At 41.1% G+C, this 17,395-nt stretch overlaps 1 protein-coding gene across 1 annotated transcript in view; it reads left to right on the top strand.

Moving 5' to 3' along the window:
- Positions 1–17,395, top strand: part of pdzrn3b (PDZ domain containing RING finger 3b) — a 44,514-nt gene that overhangs the window by 14,078 nt on the left and 13,041 nt on the right. The window contains exons 3-5 of the mRNA XM_080183665.1: positions 3,368–3,466; positions 7,449–7,511; positions 9,974–10,075. Coding sequence (XP_080039791.1) covers positions 3,368–3,466; positions 7,449–7,511; positions 9,974–10,075 — 264 coding nt within the window. The remainder of the gene's footprint in view (positions 1–3,367; positions 3,467–7,448; positions 7,512–9,973; positions 10,076–17,395) is intronic.

Genomic DNA, 17,395 nt, shown 5'->3' with positions numbered 1-17,395 from the left:
CTGATGATAACACATTCCACAGTTGATTAACGTTTATAATTCTCCACCATTTTCTATCAACCTTTTGATTGTAACATACTCTCAAGAAGATTAAATTTTGGCTCATGTTACATTTTATTTATATATATTATAATCTCACAAATTGCTAAATCTTCAGCTATCATTAACTGTAAAACAAGTTGGATTATTTCTGTTTTCCAGTCATTAGTTTTCAAAGTTACTGTTTATGTAAATCATCAACACATCAGAGCACCAGCTGAAATCAATGCATAAGTTGTAATAGTTGATAATTATATTACAAAAGTAATGTGATATATGAAAATGAAAAATATCAGACCTTAATGGTAAACTCTTTACTGTTCATTCCTTAATTATAATGTGAGCTAAACCATTAATAATGGTGACTTTGATATACTGTATGGTGGCAAAAGGTGAGCGGTGCAGTGACACAGGCAGCTGAGCATTAAGAAACTCTTAAGGACCTGATAGGATGTCTTGAGCCGCTAAAGAAGCTTGTTCAAATCTTGAAGACTAAGATCAATGGGAAGGTCAAAGTACTAGCAAAGCAGAGCTCCAGTACCTTTCTCAGTTACTTTTTGTTGTCCGTTGATAAATGCTTTTGAGCAGACCACAGAGACACTTGTTCCATTTACTGTAATGGAAATGTCGAACCATGCAAGAAAAATATCAAGTCAGCCTTTTGGGGTTTCTCTCCAGTGGACGTGCTTGGAATTTAATTGTGGTAGCAATGTAAAGATCAGCTGTTGTTTTCTATGAAATGTCTACATCAAGGCAACAGTTTAGTACAAACTAGCAGGAAAGGCAAAATGTACTTTCATTTAAAACTGCATTTCTAAGGAGCTGAGAGATAGGTTAACATATGATATGAATTTTGTTGTCAACATTTCGACAAATCTCTATGACAGTGTATGTTTGTAAGTTCAGTATCTTTTAATTAGCATAAATAATAGAACGTGTTCACTTAGTGTCAGAAGTTATGTTGATCTAAGCCTTTAAACATTGAAATGTTAACATCAAGTTATTTTCTGTAGCAAATCAATATTCACATTAGCTTAAACCTTGAACTGCTAAAACATTGAAATATGAGGTGCAGGTACATAAAATTATTACACAAAATAAGTTAGTATATGGAGAATAGTAAGTTCATAAAACAAACAGACTTGCATGTGATTTGAACAACTTCTAAGGGACTGGATACAAGTGCTGGAAGACATAGGACAACAAAGAATTGAAATATTAGCACCAAACTTTAGCTAGTTCCACTTAAAATGCATTCTCTGAGGAAAATGTCCCAAAATGAAACTTCATTTAAAAGCATAGTTGGCATTTGCTTGAAGCATACCGACTGTAATTAAAAAAAAAAGTCGGGGTTCCAAAATATGCCTTTTGTTTGTTGGCTTTCCAGTTACCGTGCACAATATTGGTTGGTTACTTTTTTAAAAAAGGATCTTAAAATGCAGCTTATAGTTGGTAGGAGATAACGGAAACCTGTGTTCATTTAAACGATCCTCAGTACATTGGAGGGAGCTGGATGGCACTATGACCCTGCCTAACATTGATTAATGACCAAGTCACAACTCAACAGCCCCAAGCAATGGATAATATTTATCATTTTATTATTTGAAATGGAATAACTTCTATCACATTTAATCAGCTTACAACTATCATTCCTTTCTGCAATTGGTATCATAACTAATCATCTGATTGTGTATCTCATACTTTTTTGCCACTTTTCAAATAATTATGTTAAAAAATGAACACTTATCAGATTGATTAGGTATATAAAAGGCAGCAAAAATGTCAATGACATCTTATTTAGCAAATTTAACATGTTGGCAAATCTAGAACAAAGATTGCTGGTTTGTCTGCCTCTGCCTGCCAACTGCCATGCAGAGCTGTCAATAAATAATGTATTTTTCGATTGTCTTAATGGCTGTCCAATGCTTCGTGATATACATACCTCTCAGTCATCTGCAATTGGAATATGCTGTAAGAGTGAGGTACACACCTTCCTGTCAAATATAATTACCAGATTTCTGATGTTATGTTACAGACTGCTAAAATGATTTTGCTGTGTCAAGCATTAACGATAACTCCTTGCATTACAATCCAATTCTGATATTGCATTGTTGTTGTGGATTGCAGTTTCAATTAAATATTCTAGCCAAATTTGTAATTTTGTTAAGTCCAACTTCTCAACCTTCCTCTGTATTTGTACAGGAAATTTTGCCTTATTTTCCCTCTCTGCTACAAAACAGACTCTGCAGGAAAAGATGGGTGATAAATGGCAGTCAGTCTATGTTGAATCAAAGATTTATGTGTAAGGTTGACCTAGCAGTGATGAAAAAGCATCCCATTTGTAATCACCAATAATGAGCAGGAAATAACTTTTGAATTCTCATTGAACTTAAAGCTTTTAGATTTTGGGATTTTATTTGTTAAATAATCACATAGGCTCACATTTCATTAAGTATTTTAAATTCAAAGTAGAATACTGATTTAAAGAAAAGCTCTTCTGGTGAATTAATTTCATCTTTAGCAGCTGTTCAAAATGAAGGAAGGCAAAAAGACAGCCCTTTTCATACCTCACCCGGTTTGTATTTTGCTGAAGACCAATTTTACATGAACTGAATGTTGATAAACTCAATTTTTTAAAATCCATATATAAATGCACATATACATATGTACGTATATGAAAAAAGGTAAAATTCAAATAAACTGCCTGAAGTCAAGTTCCATTTTACTGTTAATATGTATGAAGTTTGAGATGTGTTGTATGATGAGTTGGTTAAGGAAATGAAATGTATTTCATTTCAACTTATTTCACACTCTAATCGTAGTCACTTTTTAAAAATGTGAGGTTGCCACAACATTTATTGTAGATTTATCTTCTAAAAGAAAAGCCATTGAAGAAAAATTAATGCATTTACGTTCAACAAAATATTTGATTTCTAGTAATTATTTCATTATTTCAAATAATGGTTAGCAACTGTAATTGATTAAAAATATACAATTTCTTCCATGGACTTTTGACAGTTCTGCTATGGAATACCATTTGAAATATGGGCATATAGGTTATCTTTGTATTAATTCAATGGAAAATGGTTTTTCTATATGAATTTGTCACGCTAGAACAAGTGATTGAAACTCTATCGAGGTCTTTGGTGCATGGTGCGTAGTGTTCCTGCTGAGTGCTTGCAATGTCACCCGAGTGGGAGAAACTCAACCAAAGGCAAATGAAATTGAAGCATTGTAATCGAATCTGAACACCAGATCTGAATTTGAGTGAGAAGTCTCAATGATTTTTTTTTAAAAGCTTCTGAATTCTCTATTTGTCTTTGATTAGGAAGTAGATCTGTACAGATTGCGCAGCCAGGACAAGCTTGGTCTCACAGTATGCTACAGAACAGACGATGAAGATGACATGGGAATATATGTAAGCGAGGTAAGAAGCACGTGTTGCATTATGTTTAAAAGGGAAATGTACTTTTAGATACAGTAATGTTTAGAATAGAAATGACAAGGTCTGAATTACTCAGTTTAGTATGTAAATTGCCATTACTGCTGTGAGTATGGCTTTGTTCTTTTTCAACATGTCCATGACAATTTTAACCAAATAAAACAATTTAGTTATCTAATTAAATGTTGACTCCATTGCAACCGATAGCAAAAAAACATGCTCCAATGTTCGTTGCAAGTAAGTGTTTGTCAGATTTTCAGTCTTGAGAAGAGCTTTGAAGGGAGACTCTCAAAAAAGTAGTGATACTCAGCAGTGCGGGTTTTTAAGTTGTTGCATAACTAGAGAAATGTCAGTATTGCTGTCACTTAGCGTGTTATTGGTGCCTCTGAAACAAGTGTGCGTTTTCAATAAATGCCACACGCATAGATCTCAACCAATGTAACAAAATTTAGCAAAATGCACCATCTTGAAGTACTCAATTTGGAATAAATAAATTTGTATGTGAAATAAATTGTTTAAGCGTTAATTTTGTTGCCAGTCACTCTCCAGAAAGCAATAAACAAAATTCTTTAAATACAAACCACGTGACAGTACCAAGTTAATCATAACTGAGATATTCACTGGAAATCTCTGACCTTGATCGCAGCTGGAATTCTCTCATGCTGCTGCAATGAATTGACTTTTGGCGGAGCGCCAAATTCTCCATTCTCGCTGGCAGTGGGGTGGGTCAAACAGGATTGGGGAATCCCGCGCATAGACTATCTTCATAGTTATGATTCTTTTAAAACCTGATATTGCACAGATTTTGATGGGGGAGAAAGTGAGCAAAACATTAAGTTTAACTTGTTATGTGGGAAGCTAACATAAATAAATACTGAACTAGATAAAAAAATTCATAAGGCACAATGATAAGCCCATGAGGATGACCTTAAATAAGCAATCAACTAAAAATAAATTAAAAATGAGACGTATAGAAAACATGCAAGGGGAAGGGAGACACAAACAATGGAACATATTGAAGGGAAATTATGGGAGAGCAAAGTGAATCTGGGAAATAGCAGTACCCCCAAAGATAAAATATAACACGCAACTTAATATATAATTGTCATCAAGGATTCAGAAGTGCAGGTCCTATCTGCCAACAGTTTCTGAACCTCTTCAAAGGAGTGCATTGTGGAACTGAGATACTTGGCCGCAATTTCGTCTGTCTAATTTGGTAACAGCGTTTCACACCAGCACATAAGCTGCAAAGTAGGGGGCGATTCTCCCATCGCGACCCGCAACTTTTCTGGCAGGTGGGAAATGCGCGTCATCGGCCTTATTCCGGAATTTGCATATGCGTCGGGAATGCATGCACATCTCCCAGAGCTAGAGAACAGTCAGAGACCAGACCATGCTGGAAACCGGCGGGAGGACAGGTAAGTCATTTGAATTTTTTTAAAATGTATTTTAAATATGTTTTACTTTTCATTATTGGAACTTGCCGGCCCTGTTTGAATCTCCCACCCTGCCAGTTATTTTATTCCAGCGGGGTTTAGAAAAGCCCCCCACATTGGGGAACTAGCAGGAGACCCTGCCAGAACGAAGAGAGATGCAATCGGGATGCCCCAGGGGGTCGGGCAGTGGGGCGTGCCCCTTGGGCATGGGCACCTGGCAGTGCCAGCCTGTGTCCCCAGCACTGCCCAAGGGGCAAAGTGCCCATACCCAGGGGGCACCTTGGCACTGCCCATTGGGGCCTGGGGGCAATTGATGGGTTTAGGGGTCTTGCTGCCACTCTGCATGGCAACTGGTCTGTGATGGAGGGCGGGCAGCGATTGCAGCAGGCTGTAGGGAGGGTGGTCTGCTGGGGATGGCTGAGGGGGAGGTTCTGCCAGGGTGGAGGGATAGCAGGGTGGGGGAAGAGCTGGACATCAGAGCGCTCTATGGTTTTTTGGGGTGGTGGGGGATGGGAGACTGGCCTGGAAATTGTTGCGATCGGACTGTGGGGACTGGTGGGGGCTGGAGGGGCAGCCCTGCTGGGCTCCCGGGCTGGCCAGGGATCAAGCTAGTCAGCAAACAGGGAGACTGACAGATCGGGCCATTTTTGGAAGAATTGCTCCCATAGTTTTTCCCCTCCACCTCCGTACCTCAGCAACCTTGCATTATAGATGCATAGACCTAGATGAGGGTGTAGAAGGATGGATTAGTAAATTTGCTGACGACACCAAAGTAGGAGGAGTTGTAGACAGTGAGGATGGATGTTACAGTTTGCAGAGGTACATAGAAAAGCTGCAGAGCTGGGCCAAGAGGTGGCAGATGGAGTGTAATACAGAAAAGTGTGAGGTGATTCACTTTGGTAAGAATAACAGGAGTACTGAATATAGGGCTAATGGAAGGACTCTTAGTAGTGTTGACGAGCAGAGAGATCTCGGGGTGCATGTGCATAGCTCCCTGAAAGTTGGCACCCAGGTTGGTAAGGTTGTTAAGGAGACGTACGGTGTGTTAGCTTTTATTGGTAGAAGGATTGAATTTCAGAGCCGTGAGGTCATGTTACAACTGTACAAAACTCTGGTGCGGCCGCACTTGGAGTATTGCGTACAGTCCTGGTCACCGCATTATAAGAAAGATGTGGAGTCATTGGAAAGGGTGCAGAGGAGGTTTACCAGGATGTTGCCTGGTATGGTGGGAAGGTCTTATGAGGAAAGGCTGAGGGACTTGAGGTTATTTTCATTGGAGAGAAGGTTACGAGGTGACCTGATTGAGGCATACAAGATGATCAAAGGATTGGATAGGGTGGACAGCGAGAGCCTTTTACCTCGGATGGTGATGGCTAACACAAGGGGACATGGCTTTAAATTAAGGGGTGGTAATTATAGGCTGGATGTCAGAGGTAGGTTCTTTACTCAGAGGGTAATAAGGCCGTGGAATGCCCTGCCTGCAGCAGTTGTGGACTCGTCAACTTTAAGGGCATTCAAATGGTCAGTGGATAGGCATATGGATAACATTGGAATAGTTTAGGTTAGAGGGTCATTAGATTGGTTCCACTGGTCGGTGCAGCATTGAGGGCCGAAGGGCCTGTACTGCGCGGTAATGTTCTATGTTCTATATCAAGTCCTGGCACTTGGCGAGAACACACAACAATGAGTCCAATTTAAGGTAGCTGGGCAGGATACCTACATGCTTGGGTCTCTTCTAGCTCCAGCTCCACTTCTTGATGTCTTTAGCTGGATTGGAAACTCCAGAAACTCACTTGTTTAAGCTACCAGCTGCAGTTGCAGTCAGGCCCCATTAATGTAAACATACGGAAGATCCCTGCCTCTTGTTGTAGTGTAGATCAAAATTGGGAATGGTGAATTCCTGGTAACTTTCCAGCAGGTAAATGACCTGGACAGTTTTAACTGTCCATAGTTTAGGATTTTACCAAAGAAAGAAAGAGAGGGAGGTCAAATAGCCATTTGCAAAGTCCTCTTGGTACAATACTGGAGGCAATGCACTTGAAATTAATTAAGAAACGTTTAGAAATTGTGAGTGAGAGTTAAAAAGTTGTTTTTGGATACATAGATGAAAAATGCAGGAAATTAACTTTCTCATCTGTATCTTACTTCTGGTGTATAAAATAAACAAAAACAGAAGCAAAATAATACTACAGATGCATGAGATCGGAAATAAAAACAAAAAACAGCTGCCAAGAATGGTCCTATTGGATTCAAAACATTAACTGTGTCCCCTCCACACATGCTGCTGGACGTGCTGAGTTTTTACAGCACTATTTTTTATACAAAGTAAAACATTTTATTTTTAGGAAGCGTCAAAAGTTATAGGACATTGGTTTGCAATCTTAACTGGTGAACCTGTAAATTGTCAGTGACAGAGCAGCTAGGCAGAATTGTCAACAATTCAGTTGTGATGCAAAGCAACATTGGAAAGGGAAAGCAGAAGAATAATGAGGAATAATAATACCTTAAAATTTAAAAAAATGTATTTTCAGATTGATCCCAACAGTATTGCAGCAAAAGATGGCCGCATTAGGGAAGGAGACCGAATAATTCAGGTAAAGATATGCTTACTTTACTAAAGTGGATGAGCGTGTATTTACGTCTATATTTATCCATTTTACAAAATGTTACCATAATTTGTACAGTTTAGTAGTGACATATTTAGAGGAAACCCTAAGAAAAGTTCCTGTTCAAATTGTTGCATTGAAGATGGTCCTAATGTTGAACTGATGCATGCACTATTGTGTTAAAGCTGTAGAAATTATTAGGCAGTTTAGGCACAAGTATGATAACCAAATTATTGTGACCTCTGCTTTTTGACACAATTACAACAATCTTTAAAAGTTCATTCCTTGTACCAGTGCTTCTCTTTTCAAGAAGTTGAAGTTGTCAGGGGCAGACTGGTACATTTCAGTTACTAGTTGGAGTCATACTTGAGCTGGGTCAGATATCAAATCATATATGTTTTGTGCACTGTCATTTTTGTTGTTAATTTTTGTGTCTATCAAATGCTGCTAAGAATTTACTGCTGAATTTCTGAGGCTAGAACTCCTGAGAAAATGATTGTTTTAAATCTGAAAGGCAAGAACTTGGGTTCTGTTTATTGAATCATGTGAAATAAATTAATTGGTGGTACCACAAGGTCCCTAATTCTACCCGCCTCATTACATAGCACCAGATCCAAGATAGCTCGCTCCCTCGTCGGCTCCAACACACACTGTTCGAGGAAACTATCCCGGCAGCATTCCAAGAACTCTTCCTCGAGCCCCCCGCGTCCAACATGGGTCGACCAATCAATATGCAGATTGAAATCCCCCATAACTACAGCCGTCCCATTCCTGCACGCCGCACTTATTTGCGCGTTAACAGCCCGCCCCACCTCCAGATCATTATTCGGGGGCCTATAGACGACACCCACCAGCGTCTTCCTCCCTTTGCTGTTCCTAATCTCCACCCACAACGATTCCACCCTCTGCTCCTTGGCTCCAATATCATCCCTTGCTACCACCGTGATGCTATCCTTAATCAGCAGAGCTACGCCCCCCCCTTTTCCCTCCTGCCTATCCTTCCTAAACACTTGATAGCCCTGTACATTCAGCTCCCAGTCCCTGTCACCCTGCAGCCATGTCTCTTCTGACAAATTTACTGGAGTTCTATAAGGATGTGTCTAGGGCGGTGGATAGAGGAGAGCCGGTGGATGTGGTCTTTCTAGATTTTCAGAAGGCGTTTGACAAAGTACCTCACAAGAGGTTATTGCAGAAGGTCGAGGGACATGGAGTTGGGGGTAGGGTGTTAGCGTGGATAGAGGATTGGTTGTCAAATAGGAGGCAGAGAGTGGGGGTCAACGGGTGCTATTCGGATTGGCGGATGGTGACTAGTGGAGTGCCCCAGGGGTCGACGCTGGGGCCTCAGCTTTTTACCATTTATATAGATGATCTGGAGGAGGGAACCGAGTGTAGGGTCTCGAAATTTGCTGATGACACCAAGATTGGGGGAACGGCAAATTGTGCGGAGGGTGTGGAGAGTCTGCAGAAGGATCTAGATAGGCTGGGCGAATGGGCCAGGAAATGGCAAATGGAATTTAATGTTGGCAAGTGTGAGGTGGTCCACTTTGGTAGGAAGAATGGTAGGAAGGACTGTTACTTACGGGGCGAAAAACTGCAGCAGGCGACGGTGCAGAGGGACCTCGGGGTCCTTGTGCATGAGTCGCAAAAACCCAGCTTGCAGGTGCAGCAGGTGATCAGGAAGGCGAATGGGATGCTGGCCTTCATAGCGAGGGGGATTGAATATAAAAGTAGGGAGGTCTTGCTGCAGCTGTATAGGGCATTGGTGAGGCCGCAGCTGGAGTACTGTGTGCAGTTTTGGGCGCCGCACCTGCGCAAAGATATTTTGGCCTTGGAGGGAGTGCAGAGGAGGTTTACTAGGCTGATACCGGAGTTGAGGGGGTTGAGCTATGAGGAGAGGCTGAATAAACTAGGCTTGTACTCATTAGAGTTTAGAAGAATGAGGGGAGATCTCATTGAGACATATAAGATGATGAATGGGATGGATAGGATAGAGGTGGAAAGACTCTTCCCGCTCAAAAAAGACAGTAGGACTCGGGGGCACAGCCTCAAGATAAAAGGGGGGCGGTTTAGAACGGAGTTGAGGAGGAACTTCTTCACTCAAAGGGTGGTGAATCTCTGGAATTCTCTGCCCGTTGAAGTGGTGGAGGCTGCCTCGCTAAATATTTTTAAGACGCGGGTTGATGGGTTTTTGATAAGAGAGGGGATTAAGGGTTATGGGGAGAGGGCGGGAAAGTGGAACTGAGCAGCGACAGATCAGCCATGATCTTATTGAATGGCGGGGCAGGCTCGAAGGGCTGGATGGCCTACTCCTGCTCCTATTTCTTATTATGTTCTTATGTATTTGTCAAGGAAGCATACAGTTTGATGGCTAATCACATTCTTTCACTATTTTGATCAACAAGTTCCATTACATTTATGTCAATTGAGTAGTGATCATTTATCTTCTATAGATAAATGGTATTGAGATCCAAAACAGAGAGGAAGCTGTGGCCTTGCTGACCAGTGAGGAAAGCAAAAACATTTCTCTGCTTTTGGCACGACCTGAGATGCAGGTAAGGGAATTTTTGTCTTTGTCGATTGGACCATTCATTGTTAAATTACAAAGTCCTTACATGAACCCTAGCTTATCTTGTGTGCACGCACATACTCACTCACGCACATCAGCACAACCATATGATCACAATATGTTCAGCTTTTTTATGAATGAACATTTAATAACTCAAGAATTAAGGTGGAAACAAAATTTTATAGATGGGATTTTCTCCCAAAAATCCGAAGAACCAAATTCATATAAAAACTTGAGTAAATCCTGCTAGTTTTTTCAGCAGAATTTTCGAAATAAATCTCCCACACTCTTGTGCATCACAGAGTGCCCTAGCATGAATCATGCTAACAATCTGCAGGCAAGGCCTATTCCCACTGAAAAGGCTTGCAGTATAGCATTAAGCAGGCCACTGTGCATGCATCGATCTGTCAGCGCCGAGATTGGCACATGTACAGTAGCCCTGCACTACCAGCCTGCTAGGCCTGGATAGAGTGGATGTGGAGAGGATGTTTCTACTAGTAGGATAAGCTAGAACCAGAGGGCACAACCTCAGGCTAAAGGCATGATTCTTTAAAACAAAGATGAAGAGAAAATTCTTCAGCCAGAAAGTGGTGAATCTGTGGAATTCTTTGTCGCAGAAGGCTGTGGAGGCCAGGTCATTGAGTGTCTTTAAGACAGGGATAGATAACCCCTGATTCCTTTATTAATCAAGAAGCTATGGGGAAAAAGCAGGAGAATGGAGATGAGAAAAAAATCAGCTATGATTGAATAGCAGAGCAGACTCGATTGGCCAAGTGGCCTAATTCTGCTCCAATGTCTTATGAACATTTCCACTTCATCCCCATTGATGTAGACAAGGGCATGTCCTCTACTACGCTTTCTGAAGTCGATGACTGTCTCCTTCATTTTATTTACATTGAGGGATAGGTTATTGTCCAGTTCACCAGATTCTCTTTCCTATACTCCGTCTCACCATTGTTTGAGATCTGACCCACTATGCTGATAATCAAGTTGGAGGGGAATTTGGCCACACAGTAATAGGTGTTTAAGGAGTATGGTAAGGGGCTGAGGACGTTGCATTGTGGAGCACTAGTGTTGAGGATGATCATGGAGGAAGTGTTGTTGTCTCTCCTTACTGATTTGCGGTCTGTGAGATAGTAAGTCTATAGACAGGGGAATTAAGGGTTATGGGGAAAAAGCGGGAAAGTGGAACTGATCCACTTCAGATCAGCCATGATCTTATTGAATGGCGGGGCAGGCTCGAAGGGCTAGATGGCCTACTCCTATTTCTTATGTTCTTATGTTCTTAAGGCCAAGGAGTTTGGAGATGAGTTTTGTACAGTGGGAACAGGTTACTGAGTTGAATGATCAGACATGATCATAATGAATTGCAGAGCAAGCCTGAAGGGCCGAATGTCCTACTCCTGTTCCTATTTTCTATGATTCTACGATTGAAAGGTTTTAAATCAATAGGGAAATTAAGGATTGCAGAGAGAAGGCAGGAAAGTGGACTCGGTAGATGTTAGATTAGCCATGATCTTATTAAATGGCAGAGTAGGCTATTTCTTATGTTTTATGAATCTCAGATTAGGATTATTGCTTTTCACCAATTTGCCATGTATCACTTAGATACTTTTAAAATACAGCATCACGTTAAGCTGAAATTATACTAACTGCAGAATGAAGAGTAAACAATGTGGCACTATTTACTGGAGCATGCCCCATTACTTGTTTCCCAGTGCATTCAGGAGACAGACTGAAACATCACTTCTCGGTCACACTGCCACTAATGTGTCACTGTACTATCAAAACCACTTCATGAAGAAACAAAGTAACATAACCTCAGTCTAATTTCAATACTAATTGGTGGACTAAATGGAAAAGAAAATTCTAAATTAGAAGGTACTTTAGAAATATTTGTATGCTAATTATTACAGTTATTGTCATTGTAAAACTGATCTTGCTCCATTGCGAATCATTCTGAAATTTGACCCAACTCTAATAATTATATCAAACATCATCCTAGAAGAGACAGTGTCCTAAAAAGGTAAAGTTCAGCATGAAAGATTTCTAATGAATTGCTGCTGCTGAGAGAAGGCCATATTGATGACTTTTTAAACATACTATTTTATTTAATACCAGGAAATTCCTTCTTTATAAATTCCTCCTGGCATCATAAGAAATGGTACTTGATCCTCAGTTGCACAGGTTTGTTTAAGCTGTCTGTGTCTCTGTTTCTTTTGTGGACAATTATAGCTTTATGTCTGCGCCATCAGCCCTGTTGTGTGGCCATGAAAGGAAGTTAATTTTGCTTCCTTTAATGTTGAGTCCTCCCCTTTGATTGCACTTTAAGTATTGTGGATTCAGTTATAATGTGACTGGTTTGAGCTGCTCCCCACGCCAGGATGTTAGAGGAAAGGCTTGTTGTGCCATTTCTGGTCCCAAACAGTACCGTGTCTTGTAGATGTCCATGAATTTTGGGAGATAATTGTGTGTATTTTTAAGTAAAGTTAATGATGAAGCTAACATCACTTAATGCTATTGACGTAAATCTGTAAAGGTGCAGTCAAATGAATTAATCCATATATTCCTTCCTGAGACACATTGCTTCTTCAGAAACTAAAAGACAAGGGCCTGAGAAAGGTCATACTGAGAGACTTGCCATTGAAATAAATGAAATGACCTGGAATTGCTGTACTTGCCTGATAAATTTGAATTGAAGTTGCCAGAAAATATTACGATTTGTCCATTTTAGAGTGAATACACTTCTCATAGCGTGATAAGTCTTCATCATTGTCAAATGCCCTCTCATTTACTTTTACAAATATAGTCTCATTCTTTCAGCTTTTAATTGTTGCTGGAGATTTTTTTTAAATGTATTTTTTTCTTTAATATTTCCTTTCTGTCTGTCTGTGTCTCTGTATCACATTTTGTCCTTTGTTTATTGTGTGTTTTGTACCAGATTTGACATTAAGTTAAATACTCTAACATTTCTTAGTTTCAATTCTGCCCTGCTCATTAGTTATTCTTCAGTGTGATTCATCAAAGAGTTGCATAATTGCTTGCTCTGTTGATTAAGATCCTGTATGAGGTTGCAGCAACTTTTCAACAGTTGGCTGACAGAAACACCCTGGACAAAAACCCATAAAAGGTCAGTGGGCAAGTTGGTTCGCTGCTAACTACAGAATCTCACTCCCTCTTGTGCAGGATGTTAGAAAAAAACAATAAGACTGTTCGATTTGAAAGTTAAGAATGTTAATTTTCTCCCCAAAATAGTGATTTGAATTTATTTTGTTGGACATGAGAATCTACAGGTAATTATCATGTTGCATAGAGCTGAAACTATGCAAATAAAATTGTACTAACCCGTGATAGTGGTTGGACTGAACTGTCTGATTGTCAGACTGTGGCTTTCCGCTCTTAACCACAAATCTGATAACTTAAAGGATTTTCTCCCTACTTAGTTTTCCTTTAGCCTTGTTACCTTTGTCAATGGCTACATCTACATATTTTCTATTTTGAAACTCTTTGGCTCAATTGCTTATGTAACTGCTGCAGAATTTCCTTAGTCCTGCTTTTTACAGTATGTGTATTTTTTCCTATTTGTTATGGGCAGGGGGGGAACACTGGTGGGTGGGTGGTGTCTCAATAAATTATCATCTTCAAGTTGGTTTTCAATTTAGGCAAATTTCTTTTAACTTTGCCTCTGATACCCATTATAATGTATGTAAATTAATTTTTAATTTCCTGAACTTTGAATGTAGATATTCATTAAATATGTAATTAGCTAAAAGCTAATAACCAGTCATCTTGGGTGAGCCATGGTCATCCCTGATTCTCTAAAATCACAGTCATTATTCACAAAAAGGAACAAAAAATATCCCCATCTGCTCAATTTTACAATGAAGCACCACTTTTTAAATTCATTTACAGGATGCAGGCATTGCTACCGAGGCCAACATTTATTGCCAATATCTAGTTGCCCCTGAGAAGGTGGTGGTGAGCTGCCTTCTTGAAGAGTTGCAGAGTAGCTACATCCGCAGTGCTGTTAGGGATGCAATTCCAGGATTTTGAGCCAACAACAGTGAAGGAGCAATGATATATTTCCAAGTCAGGGTGGTCAGTGCTATGAAGGGAGCCACCAGGTGCTGTCGTTCTCGGATATCTGTTGCGCGTGTCCTTCCAGATGGTAATGTTGTGGGTTTGGAACGTGCTGTGTGGGTTTGGAATGTGCTGCTAAAGGAACCTTGATGCGTTCATCAAGAATACCATCTACACTGTTTGTCAGTGATGGAGAGGCGGAAGGGGTCGCAAACAAGTGGGCTGCTTTGTCTAAAGGGTGTTAAGCTTCTTGAATGTTGTTGGAGCTGTTCTCATCCAGGCAAGTGGAGAGTATTCCATTACACTCCTGACTTATGCCTTGTCGATGGTGGACAGGCCTGGGGAGGGAATGGGGAGGAGTCAGAGGGTGAATTAATCGCCATAGGATTCCTAGCCTTTAATCTGCTCTAGTAGCCATGACATTTATATGGCTAGTCCAGTTTGGCATCTAGTTAATGGTAACCCTCAGAATGCTGATAGTGGGGGATTCAGTGATGATAATGCCAATGAATGTCATGGGGCAATGGTTAGATCCTCTCTTGTTGGAAGTGGTCATTGTCTGGCACTTATGTGACGTGAATGTTACTTGCCATTTGTCTGCATAAGCCTGACTATTGATCAGGTCTTGCTGCATTTGGACATGAACTGCTTCAGTATCTGAGAAGTGACAAATGCTGCTAAACATTGTCTAATAATCAGTGAACCTTCCCCTCTCTGACCTTAAAATGGAAGGAAGGAAGGAAGGTTATTGCTGAAGCAGCTGAAGATTATTGGCCTGATGATACTACCCTGAGAGCTGAGATGTTTGACCTCCAAGCACCACAACCATCTTCCTTCATGCCAGGGATGACTCCAACCAGCAAAAGGTATTCCCTCGTATTCCCCCTGATTCCCACTGTCTCCAGTGCCATACCCAATGCCATACTCAGTCAAATGCTGCCTTGACATCAAGGACTCAACTCAGCTCAGCTCACCTCACCCCACCTCTGGCATTCAATTCTTTTGTCCATGTTTGAACCAAGGTTATAATGAGGTCAGAAGCTGAGTGGTCCTGGCGGAACATAAACTGAGCATCCGTGAGTAGGTTATTTCTGAGTAAGTATTGATGATCCCTTATATCAATTTACTGATGATCAAGAGTAGAGTAATGGGGTGGTGATTGATTGAGTTGAATTTATCCTGTTTCTTGTGTACAGGACATAACCTGAGCAAATTTCCACATTGCTAAGTAGGTTTAGTGCTGTATTGGAACAACTTGGCTAGGGGCACAGCAAGTTATGGAACACAAGGCTTCAGGACTGTTCTTGGAGAAATATTGTCAGGGCCCATAGCCTTTGCAGTACCCATTGCCTTCAGTCATTTCTTAATATCAAGTGAAGTGAATAGAATTGGCTGAAGACTGGCATCTGTGATGCTGCGGACTTCCAAGGAGGCCAAGAAGGACCATCCACTTGGCACTTCTGGCTGAATGTTGTTGTGAATGCTTCAGCCTTATCTTTTGCACTGATGTGCTGGGCTCATCCATCATTGAGGATAGAGATATTTGTGGAGTTTCCTTCTCCAGTGAATTGTTTAACTGTCTGCCACGATTCATGGCTGGATGTCACAGGACTGCAGATCTTAGATCTGTTGGCTATAGAATTTCTTAGCTCTAGTACTTGCTGTTTATTTTGATTGGATGCAAGTAGTCCTGTGTTGTAGCTTCACCAGAGTGGTACCTCATTTTTAGGTATGCCTGGTGTTGTTCCTGACATGCCCTCCTGCACTCTCCATTGAGCCATCGTTGATCTCTTGGCTTGATGGTAATGGTAGAGTGGGGGATATGCCAGGCCATGGGATTACAGATTATATTTGAGTACAATTCTGCTGCTGCTGGTGGCTCACAGTGCCTCATGGATGCCCAGTCTTAAGTTGCTAGATCTGTTTGAAGTTTATCCCATTTAACGTGGTGATGGTACCACACCACAAAATGCAGGGTATCCTCAATGTGAAGACAGGACTTCATCTCCACAAAGACTGTCTCTGCAGGCAGGTTGGTATGTGGAAGTATGTTTTTCCATCTTGTTGATTCCCTCACCAACTACTGCATTCCCAACCAAGCAGCTTTGTCCTTTAGGACCTGGCCAGCTTGGTCTGTGGTGCTACTGCAGAGCCACTTTTGGTGATGGATACTGAAGGACCCCACCTAGAGTGTATTCTGCACCCTTTCCACCCTCAGTGCTTCCTCCAAGGGCGGAATTTTACTGGCACGTCTGCCCAAGTTTCACACGATCCCACCCGAGGCCAACGGAGAATGCCGTTCTCCGAGCTGAGCCTGCCCCCAGAATCGGGGGCATGCCAGTAAAATTCAAGCCCAAGTGTTGTACGAAATGGAGGAGTGCTGAGAAGAGATGGTACATGCTAATCAGCAGGAGGTTTTTTTGCCCATGTTTGTGCCGCAAGAGTTCATAGAGTTCATGGAGTTCATAGTCAGTGTTGAGGACTCCCAGAGCAAATCCCTCCTGACTGTATACCGTTATGTCACAACCTGTGCTAGGTCCGTCCAGCTAGTGGGACAGGGCATTGTGAGGAATGGTGATGGTAGTCTCTGGCACATTATCTGTAAAGTATAATTCTGTGAGCATAACTATGTCTGAGATAGCTTTCCCAATTTTGACACAAACCTCCACATGTTAGTAAGGAGGACTTTGCAGGATCGACAGGACTTGGTTCGCTATTATCATTTTTGGTGCCTCAGCCAATGCCAGGTGCTGTGTCCAGTTTCATGCCTTTGTGTTTTCTTTGTCGTGGTTGGATACAACTGAGTGGATTGTTAAACTATTTCAGAGTCAACCATATTGCTAAGAGTCTGGATCACATGTAGACCAGACAGGTAAGAATGACTAGTTTCCTTCCCTAAAAGACATTAGTGAACCAGTTGGGTTTTTACGATGATCAACAATGGTTTCATGGTCATTATTAGACTTCTAATTCCAGATGTTCAATTGAGTTTAAATTCCACCGTCTGCCATGGTGAGATTTGAACCTAGGACCTCAGAGGATCACCCTGGGTCTCTGAATACCTAATCTAATAACACTACCACTGCACCACCACCTCCCCGAAATGCACCTACAAAAAAGATGTCCAATCAACAGAGACCGAAAGAAAAGTGGCATTTGTGAAAGCAGTGAAGTTTACATCCATTGCAGAGTAAGGCGAGTTTTGTTTTTCTTCATAAAGGCAGGA

The sequence above is a fragment of the Carcharhinus amblyrhynchos genome, chromosome 3 (assembly GCF_965287045.1).
Source record: "Carcharhinus amblyrhynchos chromosome 3, sCarAmb.v2.hapA, whole genome shotgun sequence".
Taxonomy (NCBI): domain Eukaryota; kingdom Metazoa; phylum Chordata; class Chondrichthyes; order Carcharhiniformes; family Carcharhinidae; genus Carcharhinus; species Carcharhinus amblyrhynchos.
Note: the sequence above shows the minus strand (reverse complement) of the source record. Positions and strands in the feature narration are given on the sequence as shown.